Genomic DNA, 22,922 nt, shown 5'->3' on the forward strand with positions numbered 1-22,922 from the left:
TACTCTGCTTGTGTGTGTCTTACTTGAGTGCTAGATTCAGGCAGGTAGCCGTAATGGTCTGACGCAGTCGAAATTAAAAAAAAAAGGAATTTCAGAAATAAACTTGAAAGAGAAGTTGCTGAATTACAACTTATTACTAAACTGAAAACTATGGAGAGACCTGGTCTGAATAGAGATATTGGATTCTTGTCTCATTACACATACTAAAGCTATTTTTGGTCATCTGCATACTATCCCATGCTTTTTCCTGTAGGACTAATTGCAGTCATTAACAGTCAACAGCTTTACCATACCCATCTCCTACTACCCTTCTGATAAAAACCCCACCCCACCCTCCCACTATATATAAGGGTCTGGGGACTTCTGTTTCAGTGTATCTGAAGAAGTTTGCATGCACATCAAAGGTTATACCCAAGAAATCTTAGTTGGTCTCTAAGGAGCTACTGGGCAATTCTTTTTATTTACTTGAGTGCTGTTTTGGTATGCCAAGTTAGGTTTTTATTTAAGTTAGGTTTTTGCTATGTTTTAGATGCTGTTATGCTTCTTTGCATTCAGTAATAAATTTATTTGCTGAATAAAATTTTTGCTGCCTCTGAGGGTTTTTTCCTACTCTGCTAATTATCCGTCAGACTTGCTCTGGAGGTCATTATGGAGGAGCAAGATCTACAACCTAAAGCCCCCAACAGCCTCGGCCCTGTAGACCTGAAGGAGCGTCTCCACCCCCATGGCTGAGTCTGGACACTGAGGTCCTCTTCTGAGGGTCTTCTGCTGGTTCCTTCCCTGCGAGAAGCGAAGTTACAGGGAACCAGGCAGAGGTCAAGGAAATGAGCAACTACCTGACATTTGGAAGACAGCTGAAGGCAGCCCTGTATCGGGAGGATTTTAATGTTTGATGTTTTACTGTCTTTTATATGTGCTGTAACCTGCCCAGAGGGGCTGCAGAAACCCGACCAGATGGGCAGGATATAAATACTACCATCATTCTTATCATCTTGTGATTTTTTTGTAGTTATTTTGGAATTCGTACTGCAATATCAGCTCTCGAAATGTTATGGGTGGAGAAAATCACAGAGTTACCATAAACGATAATCCCACCCACAAACTCTCATTCACACACAGTCTGTCAATTTGGAGGGGGGGTCACACACCTCACCTGTGCTAATACTGGCAGTCTTTGGCCTGCACAGGCACACCCTGTGTGTAGAGCCTCCAGCCACAGGCACTGTCTATCATGAAAATGGGTCCTTTGACTGGGAAGATTCATGGAGTCGCTGTCATCAGATGCTGATGGGTTGTATCTCAGCTTGTCAGTCACACTGCCTTCAAAGAATAAGAGGAACAGAAATGTTTTCGAGGTGCAACTTCTATATCAGCCCTGAGAGCCATTCCATGGACTCTGCACCCCTGTTTCTGAGGACAGGTGTACATTATCTTCACCCTCAGCGGAAAAGACATTAAAGATGGAAGCCTGAGAGAGAGGAAAAGGTTTCTGGCTGCTTCCTGGGTGGGATTGCGGAAACCAAGAGCCATTTCTGAGAAGGCCTCTCCCCTCCCCTCTTCCTCTCGGGATTTCCTCTCCTCTCCAGGGGACCAATGGTTGGACTGGGCAGAATCGCTGTGTCTGGACAGGGCAGGGGCTTATGGGGTGGGAAGAGGATGGAGATTGCAGGAAGGGGTGGGGGGACTGGACTCCCCACTTTCCAGGGATCCCTCTCGTTGCCTTGATGGGATGGCCAATTCTTGGGCGGGAGGGAGAAGCCAAGGCGGCCCCTCCGGAGATCCCCAGCGGGCGCCACCATGGAAAAGTCTCCCCAAAGACTGGTTTCCTATCTCTCCCTCCCCCAATGCTGCACTTCCCTGCCCCAGGGATGCTCCCCCTCCCCACTTCATCGATTCTCTCCCTCTGTCCCAGAGTCTCCCCTGCACCCAGAGGCCCCGCACCCCTTGGCGCGGCTCAGCCTTGCCCTGCGACCCCCATTTCTCCGTCCAGAAGGACCCCCCAAGACGAGCAGGGGAGGGACGGGGGGTCTCTATCCAGGCGTCCCTTACTCCCATTAACCCTTTCATGGCCCACCTCTCTCTGCGCGGAACCCACAGCGCCCCAGGGATGCCTGCGTGGGGGAAACGGGGCGAGGGCTCTTTGCTGGGAATCCCCTGGGTGGGCGGTGCATGCCCCCCCCCGCCAAGGCACCCAAGGGGCCAAGGAAAGCCCCCTTCGCAGCACGCGCGCAGGGATCCAGGCCCCACGGAAGGCGCTTGGGGGAGCTGGAGGGGGTCTCTGGGTCCTTCTCTCCCCTCCCCCCGCGACCCCTTTACCTCTTTGTCCTCGCTCCCGATTCTCCTTTCCTTTCCTGCAACATCCACGGAGGGTGTGGGGTCCTGCCGCCCCTCCTTCCCTTTCCGAAAGCGCACGCCCCTAGAGCTATGGAGCAGAGCAGCAATCCGGCGTAGAAGCTCCACTTGCGGACGAAGCAAGCAGTTTGAGAGGGGGGCTCTCTCCCCTCACTCCAGAAACAGAAGCCGGATTGCGGGGAGGAGGAGCAGAAGGAAAAGGTGCGACATACCGGGGGGGTTGATGGTTTGGGGGCGGCGTGAAAGCAGGTTGTGCCGGGAAGAGAGGGAAAAAATTGTTTTTCCCCTCCCCTCTTACTAGGAGAGCGCGGGAGGGGCTGATCCTGGTAATCCCGCTGCAAAGTGGGGTCCCCCCCTACAATGTTTACATTGCAAAATCCTTCCCTCCCCCCGCCCCCCACGCCATGATCTTAGATCCATTCCAGGTTTTTGGTATTTGTGCACATTGAGCAGCGGGTTGGACTCTGTGACTCCTGTGTTACGGAAAAAATAGGGCTTGGGCTTTTGCACACACACCGCCCCCAACACAATTCTTCCCTTGTGTCTCCGTCAGAGGTAACACAAGGAGGCCAGGAAGAAAGCAAGGCAGCTGTTGATCTGTTTGCGCGCAGAGCCGCCCCCCCAGGGAGGGGAGGAATTGAGGGGGGCGAAGGAGGAGAGGAAGACCTTCTGGGGATGAACCCCTTCTGGGGACGAGGAGAGCGGGGAAGGGGCTGATCCCGGCAATCCAGCTGCAAAGTGCGCCCCCCTACAATGTTTACACTGAAAATCCTTCCCTCCCCCCGCCCCCCACGCCATGATCTTAGATCCATTCCAGGTTTTAGGTATTGGTGCACACTGAACAGGGACGCGGGTGGCGCTGTGGGTAATACCTCAGCGCGTAGGACTTGCCGATCATCAGGTCGGCGGTTCGAATCCCCGCGGCGGGGTGCGCTCCCGTCGTTTGGTCCCAGCGCCTGCCAACCTAGCAGTTCGAAAGCACCCCATGGTGCAAGTAGATAAATAGGGACCGCTTACTAGCGAGAAGGTAAACGGCGTTTCCGTGTGCTGCGCTGGTTCGCCAGATGCAGCTTGTCACGCTGGCCACGTGACCCGGAAGTGTCTCCGGACAGCGCTGGCCCCCGGCCTCTTAAGTGAGATGGGCACACAACCCTAGAGTCGGACACGACTGGCCCGTACGGGCAGGGGTACCTTTACCTTTACCTGCACACTGAACAGCGGGTTAGGCTTTGTGACTCCTGTGTTAGGAAAAAAAAGTGGCTTTGCTTTTTGCACACAAAGCCCCGACACCCAGGTAAAATTCTTCCTTTGTGTCTCCGTCAGAGGTGACACAATGAGGCCAGGAAGAAAGCAAGGCAGCTGTTGATCTGTTTGCGCGCAGAGCACCCCCCCCCCATGCGAGGAGTGAAGCAGCCCAGAACTAAAGCGCGTTGCAATTTGTATATCCTCAAATAATCGACGCCCCCGTCACAGAGAGAGCACCCCAAAAACATCCCCGGTTGCGCCACAAAATGAGTTGTACATGGAAATCAGCTCAGACTCCATGTTTTGGCAACATGACAAGTCTGTCTGTCAACCGGGATGCCTGAGGATTCCTGCTCCCTGCCTTTTCCTGGCCAGCCTGAGAGAGCATTGGAAAGGGCGGATTTCTTGACCCCCGAATCCATCATCGCAGACCCGTTTCATTCAGGCCTAGAGATCTGCTCTTTGGACAAGTCTGCTTGGATCATGTGGATCATCAATGGATCATATGGATCATCACTGGATCATCCATGATGTCATACCCACCTCACGGAGGGGGGGGGCTCAGGAAGAATCTCCTGCCGCGTGACTGAGGGAGTCTGGAGGCTGACGGGGGTCAGACTGTTTTGCTCTCCTTACTATTTCAGCTCAGGTTTTACTGAAATGGGTGGATTCATTGAGGAAACGGGGCTAAGCGAAAGCATCCGTTGAAAAGAGGCAAATGTGTATACTTTGTTACCACCCAGTGAGTTGAGTTGCAAAGGCCATTTGCAGAAAGGCTCCTATTGTATCACCTGCGGCTACATGTTTTGATCTTTTTGCGGAAATGTTTTCCTCGGGCTGAGACCATTTAGGGCTTTCAAGGTCAGCACCAACACTTTGAATGGTGCTCAGAAACGGATCTAGAGCCAGTGAGGATTTCTTAGGACCCGTGTTCAGGGGCCAGCTGTTCAGCTGCTGTCCAAAACTGAATGTATCCGTTGCCGGAAGTAATCCATAAGCCTCTCGTCCCCCGCCTTCTCTGGATGCCATTGCAGCGCGATGCTCCTGCTCTCGGGAGAGGGAGAGGCGTGAGTTGAGTGAGCTCGGCTTGCCAAGGGTTAAACGGAAACGAGCTAGATTCCTAGAGAGGAAAGTAAGACGGGGGGGGGCAGGGTCCTCCAGAGCGAAAGCCCAATCCCTCCCTTTCCTGCAAGAAGTCGAGGTTGTCCGCAGATGGAAACATTCAGACATGAAATATACCCTGGTCCCTAAAACCTCACTGGTGCAAGGAAGGAAGGAAGGAAGGAAGGAAGGAAGGAAGGCAGAGAAGAGAAAGCACTTCCTCTAGCAGGGCAGAATAAAACCTGTGGAACTCCCTCCCACAAGAGGCAGAGGCCACCAATAAAGGTGGTTTAAAAGAGGAGGAGGCCAATCTGTGGTGGAGGAGGAGGAGGACAGGGTGATGGGTGGCTCCTCTGCTCTGTCTCCCCTCTAGGAGGGAGCCCTCTGGCCTGATCCTGCAGGGCTCATTTTCTCCTCCAGTGCTTAGTGTTGGGATGCAGCCAAGGAATTGGGGGCAAATGGCAGCCCCCCAGCTGTGCTGGGCGATCTCCAGCCCTTGGATCAGCATGAAACTGCAACCTGAGCTTCAGAAGCTGGGCATGCACACTCAGCAGAGTAAAGGCACAAGAGAAGTGGCTGGAGAGGCATATGTGAGCAGATTTACAAGCAGTTTATTCAGCACACATCAGGACCAAGGAATCATCTCTGCTCTCCCTCATGTCCAAAGCAAGACAGCACCCCACCCGAGGCACCACTTTAGCTAATGAGGCCTCCTGCTGCTGCCACACCGCCGGAGCACGATTTCTCTTCTCATCCTGAAGCAAAGTTCTTAACCCGAAGTACTATTTCTGGGTTAGCAGAGTCTGTAACCTGAAGCGTCTGTAACGCAAGGTACCACTGTACTCTCATAGAAAGGCGAGTCCTACTTTATTTGCTTTTGAGTGCACACAGATGCACCCGTCTTGCATGCTTGAGTAAAGCAACTCCAGGGCAGGAGGAGAGTAGGGGCCACGTGTAGAGCAAGTCCCACACTGAGGTCAAAAACACACAGAGAAGCAGCAGGACTTCTTCGGTAATAATTTACTGAGCTTTCAAAGCATACAGTTCTCACTGGGTCCCCAGTGAGGCACAAAACTTAGCTCCTGAGGGGAAATCCAGTTTCAGAAGTAAAAAAATAGAGCACACAGGATATCTAAGTCAGGCACACAAACCGGCAGAAGGGAGCAAGGGAGGAAAGAGGCTGGAAGGACACAGGGCAATGGATGTGTGTCTTTCGCTTCCTGTCATCTGGGAGGGAAGTCAGCAACTCGGCAGCTGCAGGGGCTTCACAAAGAAAAGCTTTCTGCCGGCTGCTTCCAGGCAAATGAGCATCCCAGAAACACACACTGTGATCTGCGGTGTGTTGCCATATCAGTTGTTTTTGAAAGGTTATCACGATGTGGTCTAGAAACCAGTTTGGAACAATATATCGCCCAGCTTTAATCCTCACTGACCACCAGCAATCCAGATAAACCCTCACCCCTTCTCTATTGAAAGGTACTTTACATCTTAGATTATAATCACATTGTTTGACATTGCCTTCAATATTTCATTACTATACAGTTTTACACATAAATACCAGAACTTCACATACACAAAATGTGTTCAAGACTGATTTCCTGCCGAGTTCATTTCTGTGAAGAAAAGAGTGGACTCTGAGAGGAAGATGTCCCACACTCCAGACACCAAAATGGGATCTTCCATGTGAGAGTCCCTGGATGTTCCTTAAACACTCCATTGTAAATAAAGCACTTTTGCAATCTTTTCATTTAAACTGCTTCTCCTCTCTGAGTTTGTGGATGGTTTGAAGGGTTTCAATTCCTAAAGTTCTTCCTGTCCGTGAGTCTGTTGATTTAGAACTTCCACTAGGGCTCAACCTCTATCTACTTTCCTGATATTTATAAGGTTTGTGTTTTGTGTGAGTTTGTTGTTCCTCTCTGACTGAAGCTCCTTCCACAGTCCATACATTTAAATGGTTTCTCTGCTGTGTGTCTGCTGATGTCTTCTAAGTTTTCCATTATCACTGAAGCTCTTTCCGCACTCTATACATTTAAATGGTTTCTCCCCTGTGTGAATCCGCTGGTGTAATTTAAGGTCTCCATTCTGACTGAAGCACATTCCGCACTCCAGGCATTTATATGGTTTCTCCCCTGTGTGAGTCCGTTGATGTGTTCTAAGGCTTCCATTCTGACTGAAGCACTTTCCGCACTCCAGGCATTTAAATGGTTTCTCCCCTGTATGAGTCTGTTGATGTCTTCTAAGGTTTCCATTACCAGTAAAGGTCTTTCCGCACTCCAGGCATTTAAATGGTTTCTCCCCTGTGTGAGTCCGTTGATGTGTTCTAAGGTTTCCACTATCAGCGAAACTTTTCCCACACTCCATACCTTTAAATCATTTCTCCCCTGTTGGAGGTTGTTGATGTGAACTATGTGTCCTCATTCAATGAAGCATATTCCACATTTCACACATTTTAATTTCTATTCCTAATGGAACGAAAGGTGACCCATCCCCTGGAGTTCTGACTGTCTTTTCCATCTCCTTCTTCAGAGTGGGAGGAAAGGGAATCCTGTTTGGGTTTCAAGGAAGAGAACTAAGGGAAAGAGAACACATCAAGCTCCATTAGCACCTTCTCCTATTTCAACGTCTCCTACATTTCCTCACCTCCTACCCATGTTCCCAGTTTTTAGGAAGTGAAGTTGCAATGTCAAATGATAGTAATTCATGAGCAACTTTCAAAATCCTCAACCAATGTTCATAAAGCAGCTCAATTTTTTAAAAGATAATGTGCTGTCTGATTTCGTGCCCATCTTCTGACGCAGGACTATCCTAAAATGACACAGAAAAGCAGGATATTCAAGGCAAATAGATAAACTGTACTTAGTGGAATATGTAGTACCTTGAAAATGTAGTATTGATTTATTGATGGACTGTCTTAAATATCACAATCATACGATGTCATGGTGTGTTAGGGGAGCGGTAGTACCTTTGGTGGGGGAAATGTCATGCACCTTATGGGGTAATTTATCCACCATTGGTTCCCACCCTGCACTCAGCTCTCTCCTGTTTCTTCCAGAAGCTGTCAGGATGGAATAGGGGTCACAATCCCAGGAACAGCTTCAACCGGCCGGCTAAACCAGGTGAGGATAGCTGCTGGGTCTCAAATTCTTGGTGGGTTGGGGAATTCTGCTGCAGGTGAAGGCAGGCCCTGGTGGATGGAGAGGAGGAGAACAACAGTGAATCCCACAGTCAAGAAGGCAGATTCTGCCCCTGCTGCAGAGGAAAGGGAAGGGCAGATGGGGCTCGTCAACCAGGGAAGGAAGCCCATCGAGAAGGAAAACTCTGGTCGTAATACTTTGCTGCCTCGTGAGTTATCTTCAGAAGAAGAAAAGGCTATGGAGGGAAACCTACACAAATCCAGAGTGGAGTCTCTAAGATAGTTACATGGTGTCCTGCACACCTCCTTCCAGCCACTCTTGCAGCCAAGCTGGTGCCTAACGTACTGCTCTGCTTTCTTGGGACCATATAAGCAAGGCTGAGAAGGGTGTCTTGTTGTCTAGGCAGCCCTGAACCCCCAAACACACTGCCCAGGCTTGTAGTGCTGCTAACACATCAGTTTCAGGGGGAGCGATGAACTCAGATCTGTGTATCAGAATCTCTCCAATGTGGAATATGTAAAACAGAAGCACTATTTACATCATACATCAATTAAAAAGTATTCAGAATTTTTGTCTTTTGAAGAAAAGACCACCAAGTATCCGATGGCCCCTTCAAAGCTAATGAAAGTCTTGTGCCTGGAGCTTTTGGGGGTGCAGGACCAGGAAAGCTTCTGCCACCATGATCCTTCCAATTGGGATTTAGGCCTCATCATGCAACAGAAACTGCCCTGGTTGCGCTCGTTGATAATCTCGGATGCGCTAGAGTCTGAGGGGAAAGCTGTTTCCTGGTTCTGCTAGATCTCTCAGTGGCTTTGGAGACCTTTGGCCATGGTGTCCTTCTGGACCCTTGAGGAGAGCTGGGGAAATGGTTATGCAGTGGTTCCCCTCCTTCCTCCTGGGCCATGTACAGAAAGTGGTGATGGGGGATGACTGTTCTGACCCCTGGGATCTCACTTGTGGGGTGCCTCAGGGCTCCGTCCTCTCCCCCATGCTTTTTAATATCTATATGAAGCTGGTGGGAGAGATCATCAGGGGTTTTGGGCTGGGTGTTCACCAGTATGTGGGTGATACCCAGCTCTTCTTCTCATTTAAATTGGAACCAGAGAAGGTGGTGAATGCCCTGTGTTGGTGCCTGGAGGTGGTTTGAGGATGGGTGGCAGCTAACAGATTGAGGTTGAATCCTGACAAGACAGAAGTACTGTCCCTGGGGAACAAGGGGTGGGCAGGTGTGGGGGACCCCCTGGTCCTGAATGGGGTAACTGTGGCCCTAAAGGACCAGGTGCACATCCTAGGGGTCATTTTGGACTCACAGCTGACCATGGAGGCGCAGCTCACTTCTGTGTCCAGGGCAGCTGTCTAGCAGCTCCATCTGGAACGCAGGCTGAGACCCTCCTTCCCCGCACACTGTCTCGCCAGAGTGGTGCATGCTCTGGTTGTTTCCGGCTTGGACTACCGCTATGTGGTCTACATGGGGCTACCTTAGAAGGTGACCCAAAACTGCAACTGAATGGGAGCAGCCGCCGAGACCACATATCACTGCTCCTAAAGGATCTTTCCTGGCTCCCAGCACATTTTCAAGCACAATTCAAATTGTTAGTGCTGATCTTTAAATTGTCAATGTTGCATTTTCCAGGCATAGAAAAGTATTGATCTAATGCAGGCTTCCTGAAACTCGGCAGTTTCCTTTCTGCTGAGAGCTGGTGGTGGGATAAGTTGCGATGAGGTTATGAAGAACCTTTCTTGTTTTGGGGAACCAGATGAAGCTGGTTTAAACTGGAGTGAGCCAGGCTTGTTATCCAGTCCCAAGGTTCCTCTGACATTTAATAGAATATAAATTACAAGGCCGAAAGGCGCCTGGTCCCACTTCCTAGTCTCCTATTTCTCTACTCAGCTTGTGTGATTTATACTTGAGTGCTGTTTTGGTATGCTGAGTTAGGGTTTTACATAAGTTAAGTTTTTCCTCTTTTTTTGGATCCTGTTATGCTTCTTTGCCTTCAGTAAAAAAGTTATTTGCTGAATGAGATCGTTATGGAGCAGCAAGATCTGCAACCTAAAGGCCTCAACAGCCTCGGCCCTGTACACCTGAAGGAGCATCTCCCCCAAAATCTCTCAGTCTGGACAGGCAGGTGGTCCTTCGAAGGTCTTCTGCTGATTCCCCCCCCCCCCCCCTGCGAGAAGCGAAGTTACAGGGAACCAGGCAGAGGGCGAGGAAATGGGCAACATTCTGACATTTAGAAGACAGCTGAAGGCAGCCCTGTATCGGGAGGTTTTTAATGTTTGATGTTTTACTGTCTTTTATTTGTACTGGAACCAGGCAGTGGAAGAGAAACTTAAGATGGAAGCCTGAGAGAGAGGAAAAGGTTTCTGGCTGCTTCCTGGGTGGGATTGCAGAAATGAAGAGCCGCTTCTGAGAAGGCCTCTCCCCTCCCCTCTTCCTGGACAGGGCAGGGGCTTATGGGGTGGGAAGAGGATGGAGCTTGCAGGAAGGAAGGGGAGGGGGGACACGACCCCCCACTTTCCAGGGATCTGTCTCTGGTCTCCTTGAAGGGGTGGCCGATTCCTGGGTGGGAGGGAGAAGCCAAGGCGGCCCCTACAGAGAATCCCCGCAGGCGCCACCATGGTGAAGTCTCCCCAAAGACTGGTCTTCCTCTCTCCCCCACACCAGTGCTGCACTTCCCTGCCCCAGGGATGCTCCCCCTCCCCACTTCCTCGACTCCCTCCCTCTGTCCCAGAGGCCCCCCTTGGACCCCAGGGATGCCTGCGCGGGGGAAACGGGGCAAGGGGGCCCTCGTGGGGACCCCCTGCGTAGCTTCCCCATGTCCGCCGCTGCCAAGGCGCCTAAGGGGCCAAGGAAAGCCCCCTTCGCAGCACGCGCGCAGGGATCCAGACCCCACGGAAGGCGCTTGGGGGAGCTGGCGGGGGTCTCTGGGTCCTTTTCTCCCCTCTCCCCCCCCGTGACCCCTTTACCTCTTTGTTCTCGCTCCCGATTCTCCTTTCCTTTCCTGCAACATCCACGGGGGGTCCCCTGCCGCCCCTCTTCCCTTTTCCGAAAAGCGCCCCCCCCCCGAGCTACGCCGCAGAGCAGCAATCCGGCCCAAAAGCTCCACGTCCGGGAGAAGCAGGCAGGTTGGGAGGGGGGCTCTCTCCGCTCATTCCGGAAACAGAAGCCGGATGGGAGGAGGAGGAAGAGGTGCGACATACGGGGGGAGGGGTTGAGGGTTGTGGGGGCGGGGTGAGAGGAGGATGTACCGGGAGGGGAGGAATTGAGGGGGGCGAAGGAGAGGAAGGTTTCCCCCTTCCTTCTTCCTTCTGGGGATGAGGAGAGCGGGGAAGGGGCTGATCCCGGCAATCCAGCTGCAAAGTGCGCCCCCCCTACAATGTTTACACTGAAAATCCTTCCCTCCCCCCGCCCCCACGCCATGATCTTAGATCCATTCCAGGTTTTAGGTATTGGTGCACACTGAGCAGCGGGTTAGGCTTTTTGACTCCTGTGTTAGGGAAAAAAGTGGTTTTGCTTTTTGCACACAAAGCCCCGACACCCAGGTAAAATTCTTCCTTTGTGTCTCCGTCAGAGGCAAGACAATGAGGCCAGGAAGAAAGCAAGGCAGCTGTTGATCTGTTTGCGCGCAGAGCACCCCCCCCCCATGCAAGGAGTGAAGCAGCCCAGAACTAAAGCGCGTTGCAATTTGTACATCCTCAAATAATCGACGCCCCCGTCACAGAGAGAGCACCCAAAATCATCCCCGGTTGCGCCACAAAGTGAGTTGTACATGGAAATCAGCTCAGACTCCATGTTTTGGCAACATGACAAGTCTGTCTGTCAACCGGGATGCCTGACGATTCCTGCTCCCTGCCTTTTCCTGGCCAGCCTGAGAGAGCATTGGAAAGGGCGGATTTCTTGACCCCCGAATCCATCATCGCAGACCCGTTTCATTCAGGCCTAGAGATCTGCTCTTTGGACAAGTCTGCTTGGATCATATGGATCATATGGATCATCACTGGATCATCCATGATGTCATACCCACCTCACGGAGGGGGGGTGCTCAGGAAGAATCTCCTGCCGCGTGACTGGGGGAGTCTGGAGGCTGACGGGGGTCAGACAGGGCTCCTGTTTTGCTTTCCTTACTATTTCAGCTCAGGTTTTACTGAAATGGGTGGATTCATTGAGGAAACGGGGCTAAGAGAAAGCATCCGTTGTAAAGAGGCAAATGTGTATACTTTGTTACCACCCAGTGAGTTGAGTTGCAAAGGCCATTTGCAGAAAGGCTCCTATTGTATCACCTGCGGCTACATGTTTTGATCTTTTTGCGGAAATGTTTTCCTCGGGCTGAGACCATTTGGGGCTTTCAAGGTCAGCACCAACACTTTGAATGGTGCTCAGAAATGGACCGGGAGCCAGTGAAGATTTCTTAGGACCCGTGGTCAGGGGCCAGCTGTTAGGGGGCCGTTCAGATGCTGTCCAAAACTGAATGTATCCCTTGCCGGAAGTAATCCATAAACCTCTCCTCCTCCGCCTTCTCGGGATGCCATTGCTGCGCGATTCTCCGGCTCTCGGGAGAGGGAGAGGCGTGAGTTGGGTGCGCTCGGCTTGCCAAGGGTTAAACGGAAACGAGCTAGATTCCTAGACAGGAAAGTAAGACGGGGGGGGGCAGGGTCCTCCAGAGCGAAAGCCCAATCCCTCCCTTTCCTGCAAGAAGTCGGGCGTGTGAGGGTCCCGTTGGTTCGGCTCTGCAGAGGCTGCCCGGGGGCGCCTGCTGGGATCCGGTGGGTCTCCTCTCTCCCAGGATAGGGCCCATGGGGAGAGCGGGGGTCCCAGCGCTGCATGGCAAGAGGGGGGCAAGTCAGGGCGCGGAGGGCGGCAGCTCTGCTCTTCCTTTGCATGGATGCACTGCTGACCCCTTGGGTCCAGGAGCGGGGAAATGCATGCAGAGAAACCCCATTCAGATGTATGGATCAGTCCCCTTTTGTGACAGAGGTTGTCCGCGGATGGAAACATTCGGACATGAAATATACCCTGGTCCCTAAAACCTCACCTGTGCAAGGAAGGAAGGAAGGAAGGAAGGAAGGAAGGAAGGAAGGAAGGCAAAGAAGAGAAAGCGCTTCCTCTTGCAGGACAGAGTAAAACCTGTGGAACTCCCTCCCACAACAGGCAGAGGCCACCAATAAAGGTGGCGTTAAAAGAGGAGGAGGCCAATCTGTGGAGGAGGAGGAGAGGGCAATGGGTGGCTCCTCTTCTCTGTCTCCCCTATAGGAGGGAGGCCTCTGGCCTGATCCTGCAGGGCCCATTTTCTCCTCCAGTGCTCAGTTCCTCCAGATGCAAGCGTGGCCTCTCAGATTGCCTGGGGTTGAGCTAGATGATCCTTGGGGTGCCATCCACTTCTATAGTTCTATGAAAGCACCACTGGAGGTCTCACAAGCCAAGGCATCCAGAGCAGGAGAGGTCCTGCTGGAAAGGAAACAACCAGTGCAACTGTTTTAAAACAGGAATCCAATGTGTTTGTTGTGGGGGGACTCAGTGGGGAGGGGTAGACCCATGGATGCCGCCTTGATCTCCTTGGACAAAGAGGTGGGAGAGAAATGCCATTCATAAAGAGAGGCAGCCCTGCCAATCATCTGGCTGCTGCATTTTGGGCCAGTTCCCGAGTCACCTTCAAGGCAGTTCCACACAGAGAGCGTTGCAACCATCCCATCTGGTGCAGAGCAGGGAGGACCAGGGCCATGTCCTCTCTGTCCCAGAAGGTCTGTGGGGTGGGGAACTAGCCTGAGCTGGACATGGGCACCTGAGCCTCAAGCGACCATGATGGACCCAGGAGTGCCCTCAAGTATTCATCACTGGGGAGGGGGCATGTTAAGCAATGTAACATCATCATCATTATTGCTTGTTCCCTGCCCATCACCCGAATTTCCAAGAGCAGATTACAAAATTTAAAAAACAGCAATAAGAACAGTTGAAAACACATTACACGCTTAGAAAGGCGAGTCCCACTTTATTTGCTTTCGAGTGTTGTTGTCCTTTGACCCCACCCACATGTCATTTGGCCCTCAGAAGTTAGCCAGATAAGGGAATAAATGTGCTCTGAATGGGGTTGGGCAGGAGACAACTCTTGAGGAGTCCTGAGTTAGGACCTCCACCATAACCCAATGCTCAGATAACACTCAGTACAAATGAGTCACTTGTCAATCACAGTTCTGACTTCATTCCTTGATTGAAAACTCTGAAAGGCAGCAGCAACCAGGCTGATTCATCTCTCAGAAAGACCAGCAGTTCCCTGCACATTTTGCATGGTCACTTTCCCTCTAGGAGGGCTGGAGACTTACCGTATTTTTCTCTCCATAAGACACACTTTTTCCCTCCTAAAAAGGGGAAATGTGTGTGCGTCTTATGGAGGGAATGCAGGCGGGAGGCAGGCAGAAAACACCCCCAAGAGCCGCACATACGCTCCGCCCGGCTCTTGCAGGCTTTTCCCCGAGGAGGGAGGAGGGACTGACGTGGCCAGTCAGTCCCTTCTCCCTCCTCGTAGAAAAGCCCGCAGGAGCCGTGCACCCTTTAAAGAGCGTGTGGCTCTTGCTGGCTTTTGTGGGAGGTGGGGGAAGGGACAGAGGGCAGCCCCTCAGTCCCTTCCCCCACCTCCTGGAAAAGCTCCCAAGAGCCACACTCCCTTTCACTAGCCGCGTGGAGCATGTGTGCGGCTCTTGGGGGCTTCTCCCTCCTGGGGAAAAGCCTGCAAGCGCCCCACACACGCTCCACGCGACTCGTGAAAGGGAGCACTGAGCAGAGCCTGGGATGCATACAGGCTCTACTCAGAGCTCCCTTTAAAAATATTTTTTTTCTTGCATCCCCTTCTAAAAACTAGGTGCGCCTTATGCTCTGGTGCATTTTATGGAGCGAAAAATACGTTTTCCTTCTCCTTTCTAAAGAAACCTCAAGAGTCTGGGTTGTGGTGCAGTCCAGAGCTGGCTCTTCCAAGACTCATACATACTTCCTCACGGAATATTTTTCTCTTCCAGGCAATATGTCAGTTTTGTAACAGAGCGATGTATTTGCTTTGTAGAATTTGCAAGGATCTCTAATTCAGACAGACAGAGCTTGGCAGAAGATCAAGGGATTCTCTCTCTTGGAGGCTTCCTGAGAGCACAGATGGATGAGAAAAACTCAGCTGGCCCTGAAGCAGGAAGAGGCCATGCCATCAGAACCGGGAGCAGTGGGGGATTCTGGGGAAAAACTGTGCAGAAGATCCTGGGTGAGGAGGACACTCTCCGCTCAGAGGTGCAGAGCCAGCAATTGAGGCAGTTCTGCTTCCAGGAGGCCAAAGGACCTCGAGAGGTTTGCAGCCGACTCTACAACCTTTACCATCAATGGCTGAAGCCAGAAAGGCACACGAAAGCTGAGATGCTGGACCTGGTGATCTTGGAGCAGTTCCTGGCTGTCCTTCCACTGGAGATGGAGAGCTGGGTGAGGGAATGTGGAGCGGAGAGCAGTTCCCAGGCGGTGGCCCTGGCCGAAGGTTTCCTACTGAGTCAGGCGGAGGAGAGAAAGCAGGCAGAGCAGCAGGTGAGAGAGACTTTCATCTAGATACTCCAAAGGGGCTCCGAACGTGAGTGACAATATCTGAAAATTCTCTGTTAATATACCATCCTTTTTTGGAAAGCAGCCATTCAATGCTATCAGATTGCCCTTCAGTTTTTGCCTCTGTCATTCCTTTTCTAACCCTTCTTCATATTCTCTGTTTTGAATATTTGTTGCTATTTCAGAGACAGGATCTGTTTGCAGAAATGGGCCCAGATTCCTCTGAGACCAAAAGGACTCGGTTGAACACCAGAGAGAGGCTGCTGGGTAAGGAAGGAGTCCGTTCTCCGTTTGGTCCCTTTCTGTGGATATCAAAACAAATCGATGGGTTCTTGTCATCTTTTTTGGGGGGTGGGGGAAGACACTTGGGGCCAAGAGCACCAAGGAGGGAGTTGTATTTTTTAACCCAACTAAATTATGAAATGGGTCCAAATGTCCAGATGCACTCAGAAGGTGAGACTTTTTGGAGAGCAGCTGCACTCCTGGCTTCCCACTTACCTCTGTCTCTTGCAGGTGACCAGATGATGCCAGCAAGACCTCCTCTTCCATCTATTCCTGGTGGTGAAGGAGAAGCAACGGCTGTGGAAGCAGCTCAGGTAGAGGGAGGGAGCCCTGTGGGGAAGGGGGCTGAGGGGTGGGGCAGCCAGGGTGCCTCTGGCCCCCCAAAAATCTCTCTCCTCCTCTTGGCTTCTGTCCAAGCTTCTCTGAAGGCGTCTTTGTCAAGGGCAGCCTAGACAGAAGCCAAGAGGCTGAGAATGCCATTCGAGAAGCTTAATGTGCTGAGAATAAGGAACAGCCACCTTGCCTTAACTCACCTTCTGAAGGTCAATAAGATCATTCATAAGTCATTGTAGTTTTATTTCTAGAGTTATCATTGAATGCTAAAATAGACTTCTAAGCAGTTCAAAAAGCCTAAAAAACAGTTCCCAGGATTCACCTATCCAGTTACATCAGTTGCACAATGGGGCTTTCCCCCCCTTCTCCTCCCCCCATGCACTTCTTGAAGTTGTCTTTAGGGCATCAGAAGGGTCTCCCCCCCCCCAAGAACATCACATGGGGAGCAGAGAGGGGATCCTTCCATTTGGCACAGACAGAAGGATTTTAAGAACACAATGTAGAGTTCTACCCATTTACACTAAGATTAATGTCCATCACTAAATCACACAAGAAAAGAATTCCACTAAGACATTAAAAAGAGCACCCAAATTAAAATCTGCAGCAGGACGATCCCATTGAAACAAAACACCATTTAATAAGCAGAAAGAAACAGAGCAATGTGTAGCAGACAACCTTAGTGCTGTCTAAAGAGGATCTTTCCCTTTCTCTCTTAGGGTCCAGTGTGCTTTGAGGATGTCACTGTTCGTTTCACAGATGAGGAATGGGCGTTGCTGGATCCTGACCAGAGAGCTCTGCATAAGGAAGTCATGGAGGAGAATTGTGGGATAGTGGCCTCTCTCAGTAAGGCTCCCTTGTGCATCATAATTTCTCTTTGGAAATTCCATGCATCTCTCTCTGTGATAAGCCTCCCTGGTTTTGAGGGAGCTCTGCAGGGCCACTTGCAGCACCTGGGATTCTAATACCCCCAAAACTGACCTTAAATGGAGGGCTATCAGCAGGTTTTGACCGTGGACATGATGAAGCCAGCATAGAGCTTGCTGAGAATGGAGTGGGAACATGCTGGGAATTTGAGGTTAGGAAAGCACATCTTTGTTTGACACTGTCCTGCCTTGTATTTCCCAAAATCTTCCTGACACAGAGCTTGTGGAAGGCATTGAGGGGTTGTTTCTGATGGTTGTAATTGTCCACAATTCACTTCACAAAGCAGCTTGCTCAACACACAATCCTGATAGACCTTCATCTTGGTATTGGTTAGCATCCCATTCACCCATACGGTGGTCCCTCGGGTTACAGACACTTCAGGTTACAGACGCTTCAGGTTACAGACTCCGCTAACCCAGAAATAGTACCTTGGGTTAAGAACTTTGCTTCAGGATGAGAACAGAAATTGTGCGGCAGCGGCATGGCGGCAGCGGTAGGCCCCATTAGCTAAAGTGGTACCTCAGGGTAAGAACAGTTTCAGGTTAAGAACAGACCTCCAGAACGAATTAAGTTCTTAACCAGAGGTACCACTGTACTCTTTTGGAGAGGTGAGCCGTTGCCGGAACTGCCTCGCCAGTACACTTGTCCAGGTCAGCATCAACGAAGAGGTTGTTGGTTTCTTAAGTAGACACAATCATCCACCACCTCCATTGTCTGAAACTCGCATGGTGCTAGGCACATTTTGCAACAGGGAATGTCATAGACACGAGCAGTTTCCGAGCTCTGCTCGCAGAATCTAATATTTCGGATTAAAACTGCAGAGTGGAAGGAAAGAAGGACCTTTTTCTGCCTCCCCACTTCCAGCTACTCTCTAAAGACTGAAGGAGAGACCTTCTTAAAAACTCAGAGGGGTGGGCAGGGGAAGGACCAGACCATGTGAAAAATGAACATATTATTTCAGCTGCTGTTCATTCCTTTTCAGCTTTGTATTTTTGTCATAAGAGAGTGCATATGGACATACCATTTTTGAGCCCATAACCTAGGTTTAAGGTCCTCTTTATGTCCTAGCTGTCCTATCTCTGTTTCTAACACTGCCCACCTCTAGTGTGTGGTCAGCAGTGTTGATGCATGGAATTCTTCCTCTATCACAAGGGTTAGAGATCAATATTCAATACAGTGGCACTCCATTTCTTCCTGCAGCTCTAATCCATTTCTTCATTGCAGGTGGTGATGATTCGGAAATAGAGAGAGAGGATGCCCATGACAGAATCCACACAGTGGAGAAGCCATTGCCACTCTTGGAGTGTGGAGAGAGCTTCAGTCACAGCTCAAATTCGACTACCCTCCAAAGAAATGCTATTGGGAAGAAACCCTCTCAGTTCTCTGAATGGGGGGGAACTTTCTGTTGGAATGAAAGCCTCACTTCACAAGAAATAATTCCCACAGGGGAGGACCCACTGAAATACTTGGAATGTGGAAAGAGCTTCAGTACGAGTGCACATCTCATTTCACATCAAATAACTCACAGCAGGGAGAAACCCTATCAGGGCTTGGATTGTAGGGAAAGCTTTAATACAAGCACAACCTTCCGTAAACATCAGAGAATTCACAGGGGGGAGAAGCCATTTCAATGCCAAGAGTGTGGAAAGAGCTTCAGTCAGAGCACCCATCTCACAGCCCATCAAATAATTCATACAGGTGAGAAACCCTATCAGTGCTTGGAATGTGGGCGGAGCTTCAATCACAGGGCGAATCTCACGGCCCATCAAAGAATTCACAGTGGTGAGAAACCCTATCAGTGCTCAGAATGTGGGAAGAGTTTCACTGTGAGCTCCGGTCTCACTTCCCACCAAAGAATTCATACTGGGGAGAAACCCTATCAATGCATGAGCTGTGGAAACAGCTTCAGTCAGAAGGCAAGTCTCATTTCCCATCAAAGAATTCACAGTGGTGAGAAATCCTATCAGTGCTTGGAATGTGGGAATAGCTTCAGTCGGAAGCAAAATCTCACTTCCCATCAAAGAATTCACAGTGGTGAGAAACCCTATCAGTGCTCGGAATGTGGAAAGAGTTACTGCCATAGAGCCAATCTCACTTCCCACCAAAGAATTCACAGTGCTTGGAACGTGGAAAGAGCTTCTGTAAAAGCGCCCATCTCGCTACCCATCAAAGCATTCATACCGGGGAGAAATCCTATCAATGATTGGATTGTGGAAAGAGTTTCCTCCAGAGAGCCGATCTCACTTCCCACCAAAGAATTCACACAGGGGGAAAACCATATCAGTGCTTGGAATGTGGAAAGACCTTTAGTCACCGTGCCAGTCTCGTGGCACACCCAAGAATTCACAGTGGTGAGAAACCATAACAGTGCTCCCAATGTGGGAAGAGCTTCACTGTGAGCTCCGGTCTCACTTCCCACCAAAGAATTCACAGTGGTGAGAAACCATATCAGTGCTTGGAATGTGGAAAGAGCTTAAGTAAGAGGACCAACCTCATGGCCCATCAAATAATCCACACTGGGGAGAAACCCTATCAGTGCTTGGAATGTGGGAAGAGCTTCACCCGGAAGGACAACCTCCCTTCCCACCAAAGAATTCACAGTGGTGAGAAACCATATCAGTGCTTGGAATGTGGAAAGAGCTTCAGTAAGAGGACTAACCTCATGGCCCATCAAAGAATTCATACAGGGGAGAATCATAGAATTTTAGACCTGCAGGAGACCCCTGGGTTGTCTAGTCCACTGCAGGACTCTCAACTAAAGCTTCCATGACATATTGCCTTCAAACTTCTCCTTACAAACCTCCAAGGAAGGAGAGTCCACAACCTTCCAAGGGCATCTCTAATTTGAAGCCATTGGTTTGGGTGCCAGCCTCCAGAGCTGGTGAAAACAAGCTTGTTCAATCTTCCACGTGATAGTCCTTCCTGTTCCTCAGAAGGCTTGGTTTCCCAACTCTTAATTGTCCTGCTCACCCCCCTCTGCACACCATCCAGCTTGTCAAAATCCTTAAATTGGGGCACCCAGAACTGGACACAGGACTCCAGGTGTGGTCTGAACAAGGCAGAAGAAATTGGGGCTGTTACTTCTCTTGATCTGGACACTTGACTTCTTTGGACGCAACCTAGAATAACAGCCTTTTTTGCTACTGCATCATAATGTTGACTCATGTTAGTCTAAGACCCCTTTTCCACATGTACTACTGGCAAGCCCGGTATCCCCCATCTTATATTTGTGCAGCAAATTCTTCTTGCCTAAGAGCAGAATCTTACCTTTCTGCTTAGTGAAATTTATTGGATGCCTTTATATACCACCTGTTTCTTCAAGAAGCTCAGTGTGGTCTTAAGTCGTTCTCCCCCTCATCGTTTAATCCTGACTACAACCCTGTGAGGTAGGTTGGGCCGTGAAGCCATCACCCAGTGAGCTGCATGGCTGAGTGGGGATTTGAACCCAGGTCTCCCAGTTCCTAGTCCAAAACTCTTAAGCACTGCACCTCACTGGCTCTCGAATGAGACTCTTGGAAAGTGCATGCATGCACATTTATTGAAAGTTTCAGTGAAATGTCTTGGTGTTTGTAGTTAAAGTTTTATACGCATGTATCAATGACATTAATATATTAATGGTAATTACAGTAGAAGAGTAAATTTTAGGTAATGCTAGACAGCGATAGGGTTAGTTTGGAATGCTGGGATTGAAAAATTGAATAATTGAACAATTTCCACATGAATCACAAGAAGATCTAAAATATAAATACAAAACGCCAACAGCAACAACCCCCGAAAAAACTCCATGTCATGTATTGATGAAGTTGTTGGAGAATTTCTTATGGGAAAGGGGGTAAAAGTCTTAAAAGTTCATGCAACCATCTTCTCAGGGTTCCTACTCTTTGTGTGAATGAACCTTGTTGCTACAAATAAAGATCAGGTCTACTGACCGCTGTTTTGCTCCTTTAACTTGCCTGGATTCTCCTTCTTTGCTGACCCTGGAGGGACCGTGGGGTGTGGCCCCCCGGGGAGCTGGGCAGCCGAGGAAATCAGCACCCCAGGATCTTTTCCTTCTCAGTGCTTTTCCACCTGAGCCTCTTACCGAAAAGCCTGACACCCCGCAATGAGACAGGATTGTGTCCCTGCCCTCAGCAAACAAATTACCTCCCCCCCCAAGATACTGAGGTGCCCTGAGGTTTGTGCGGGATCCCCAGTCATTGAAATGAAAAGGGGAGAGGCTCAGGAAAGTTTCAGGGAGCAGGCAGGGAGGGGGCAGCACAGGCTCCAGAAGCTCCGTCTCGCTCATTCCTCCACACTTACACCTGCCTCCCCCCCATGGCTCCTTCACAAGTGTGGGGAAGCTGCAACCCCTCTGCCCCCGTCAAAGTTCCTTTAAGACCCCATGTTGCAGGGAGAAAGTTCACCTGCAGCAAAACAAAATGCAGCTGCCCTGGCCGAGTGGAGCCAGGCTGGGGGGCACCTTGAGGACCCCAGAAATGTGCCCCTAGAAGAAATGTGCCTCCTCTGTCGGAGGCAAGCCTCCTTCTGAAACATCAAGAGAGTAAATGGACAGTTCTCTGAATGGAGAGGAGCAGAAAGCGGAGTCCCCTCAAGATCAGTATTGGGACCTGTGGCTTTTCAACTTGTTCATAAATGATCTCGAGTTAGGCAGGAGCAAAGTTTGCTGATGGCAGTAAATTGTCCAGGGGTTTTCAAAGAAAGAGAGATTGCAAGGAGCTCCAAAAAGAGCTCTCCAAATGGGGTGAATGGGCAGAAAAGACAGTTCATTGTCAATGAGATAAAAGTGTTAGGACAAAAAACTACCTCTTAATATCATGTACAGGCTCATGGGGTCTGAACCGGGTTTCTCTGTGTGCTCTAGGAGACCAGGGGAGAGGGGAGCTGGTTGCAGCAGGGGGGGGGGTGTCTCCCTGGATGCTTCAGCAGCCGGCCTCCTCTGGGTCTCCTGGCCCCCTCCTCTCCTCCCTCTGAGCCTAAACTGCTCTCTGCCCCAGCCTCTTCCTGCTCACCAAACCTTGTTTCCTCCTCAGCTTGCAACATCTCCCCTTCCGGTCTACACCCTTTTCTCCCTCTTTCTGCTCATTGCCATCCCACCACAAGTCCCTGGTGGTGCCTCCCCCCCCCCTGCGCCCAGCCAGTCCATGACAACAACAGCAGCCACAGCACTGTGGTCCTCTGGTAGGAAAACTCTCTAGCAGCATGGCTGAATAAAAACTTCTGGGACTATGGGAAAGTACTATCTTCCCCAAACCCCAGAATCACCCATTAACTTACAGTATTATAAGTTTTCTTCAAAATGCTTAGGAGGCAGGGATGAAGTTTGGGTGAAGAAGCAATGTTTGGAGATCATGCGGTGGGGGGAGTGACAGAGTTTGGTGCAAAAACAGTCTTGCATGCTTGAGTAGAGCAACTCCAGGGCATGAGCCAAGTAGCAGCAGGGTAGGGGCCACATGTAGAGCAATTCCCACACTGAGGTTAAAAACACACACAGAGGCAGCAGGACTTCTTCAGTAATAGTTTACTGAGATTTCAAAGCATACAGTTCTCGCTGGGTCCCCAGTGAGGCACAAAACTTAGCTCCTGAGAGCAAATACAGTTTCGGCAGTAAAAAAATACAGCACACAGGATATCTAAGTCAGGCACACAAACCGGCAGAAGGGAGCAAGGGAGGAAAGAGGCTGGAAGGACGCAGGGCAATGGAGGTGTGTCTTTCGCTTCCTGTCGTCTGGGAGGGAAGTCAGCAACTCAGCATCTGCTGGGGCTTCACGAAGCAAAGCTTTCTACCGGCTGCTTCCAGGCAAATGGGCATCCCAGAAACACACACTGGGATCTGTGGTGTATTGCCATATCCATTGTTTTCCAAAGGTTATCACAATGTAGTCTAGAAACCGGTATAGGATGAGATCAATATATGCCCAGCCCAAATCCTCACTCACCACCAGAAATACAGATTCACCATCTCCCCCTCACTATCAAAAGGTACC

General features: G+C 50.3%; 2 protein-coding genes and 2 pseudogenes across 2 annotated transcripts in view; 2 read left to right on the forward strand and 2 right to left on the reverse strand.

The window, feature by feature from the left end:
* The window catches only part of LOC128421753 (zinc finger protein ZFP2-like), a 461,814-nt pseudogene that overhangs the window by 174,186 nt on the left and 264,706 nt on the right, over positions 1–22,922 (reverse strand).
* The window catches only part of LOC128421764 (zinc finger protein 664-like), a 32,536-nt gene continuing 16,253 nt past the window's right edge, over positions 6,640–22,922 (reverse strand). The window contains exon 2 of the mRNA XM_053404948.1: positions 6,640–7,267. Within this exon, the coding sequence (XP_053260923.1) occupies positions 6,646–7,059 (414 nt within the window). The 5' untranslated portion in view covers positions 7,060–7,267 and the 3' untranslated portion in view covers positions 6,640–6,645. The remainder of the gene's footprint in view (positions 7,268–22,922) is intronic.
* LOC128422907 (zinc finger protein 202-like) lies at positions 14,929–16,976 on the forward strand. The gene is made up of 4 exons (XM_053407526.1): positions 14,929–15,384; positions 15,585–15,666; positions 15,913–15,995; positions 16,731–16,976. Exons 1-4 carry the CDS (start codon positions 14,971–14,973, stop codon positions 16,974–16,976), a joined length of 825 nt encoding a protein of 274 aa, XP_053263501.1. The 5' UTR covers positions 14,929–14,970.
* Positions 17,645–19,929, forward strand: LOC128421773 (zinc finger protein OZF-like; annotated as a pseudogene).

Source organism: Podarcis raffonei, chromosome 10 (assembly GCF_027172205.1).
Source record: "Podarcis raffonei isolate rPodRaf1 chromosome 10, rPodRaf1.pri, whole genome shotgun sequence".
Lineage (NCBI taxonomy): Eukaryota > Metazoa > Chordata > Lepidosauria > Squamata > Lacertidae > Podarcis > Podarcis raffonei.

Bases quoted from the DNA above. Each gene is read 5' to 3' on its own strand.
- LOC128422907 (XM_053407526.1), top strand. From the start codon at position 14,971: ATGGATGAGAAAAACTCAGCTGGCCCTGAAGCAGGAAGAGGCCATGCC. The intron at 15,667-15,912 runs GTAAGGAAGGAG...TGTCTCTTGCAG, and splicing joins CACCAGAGAGAGGCTGCTGG to GTGACCAGATGATGCCAGCA. The intron at 15,996-16,730 runs GTAGAGGGAGGG...TTTCTCTCTTAG, and splicing joins CGGCTGTGGAAGCAGCTCAG to GGTCCAGTGTGCTTTGAGGA.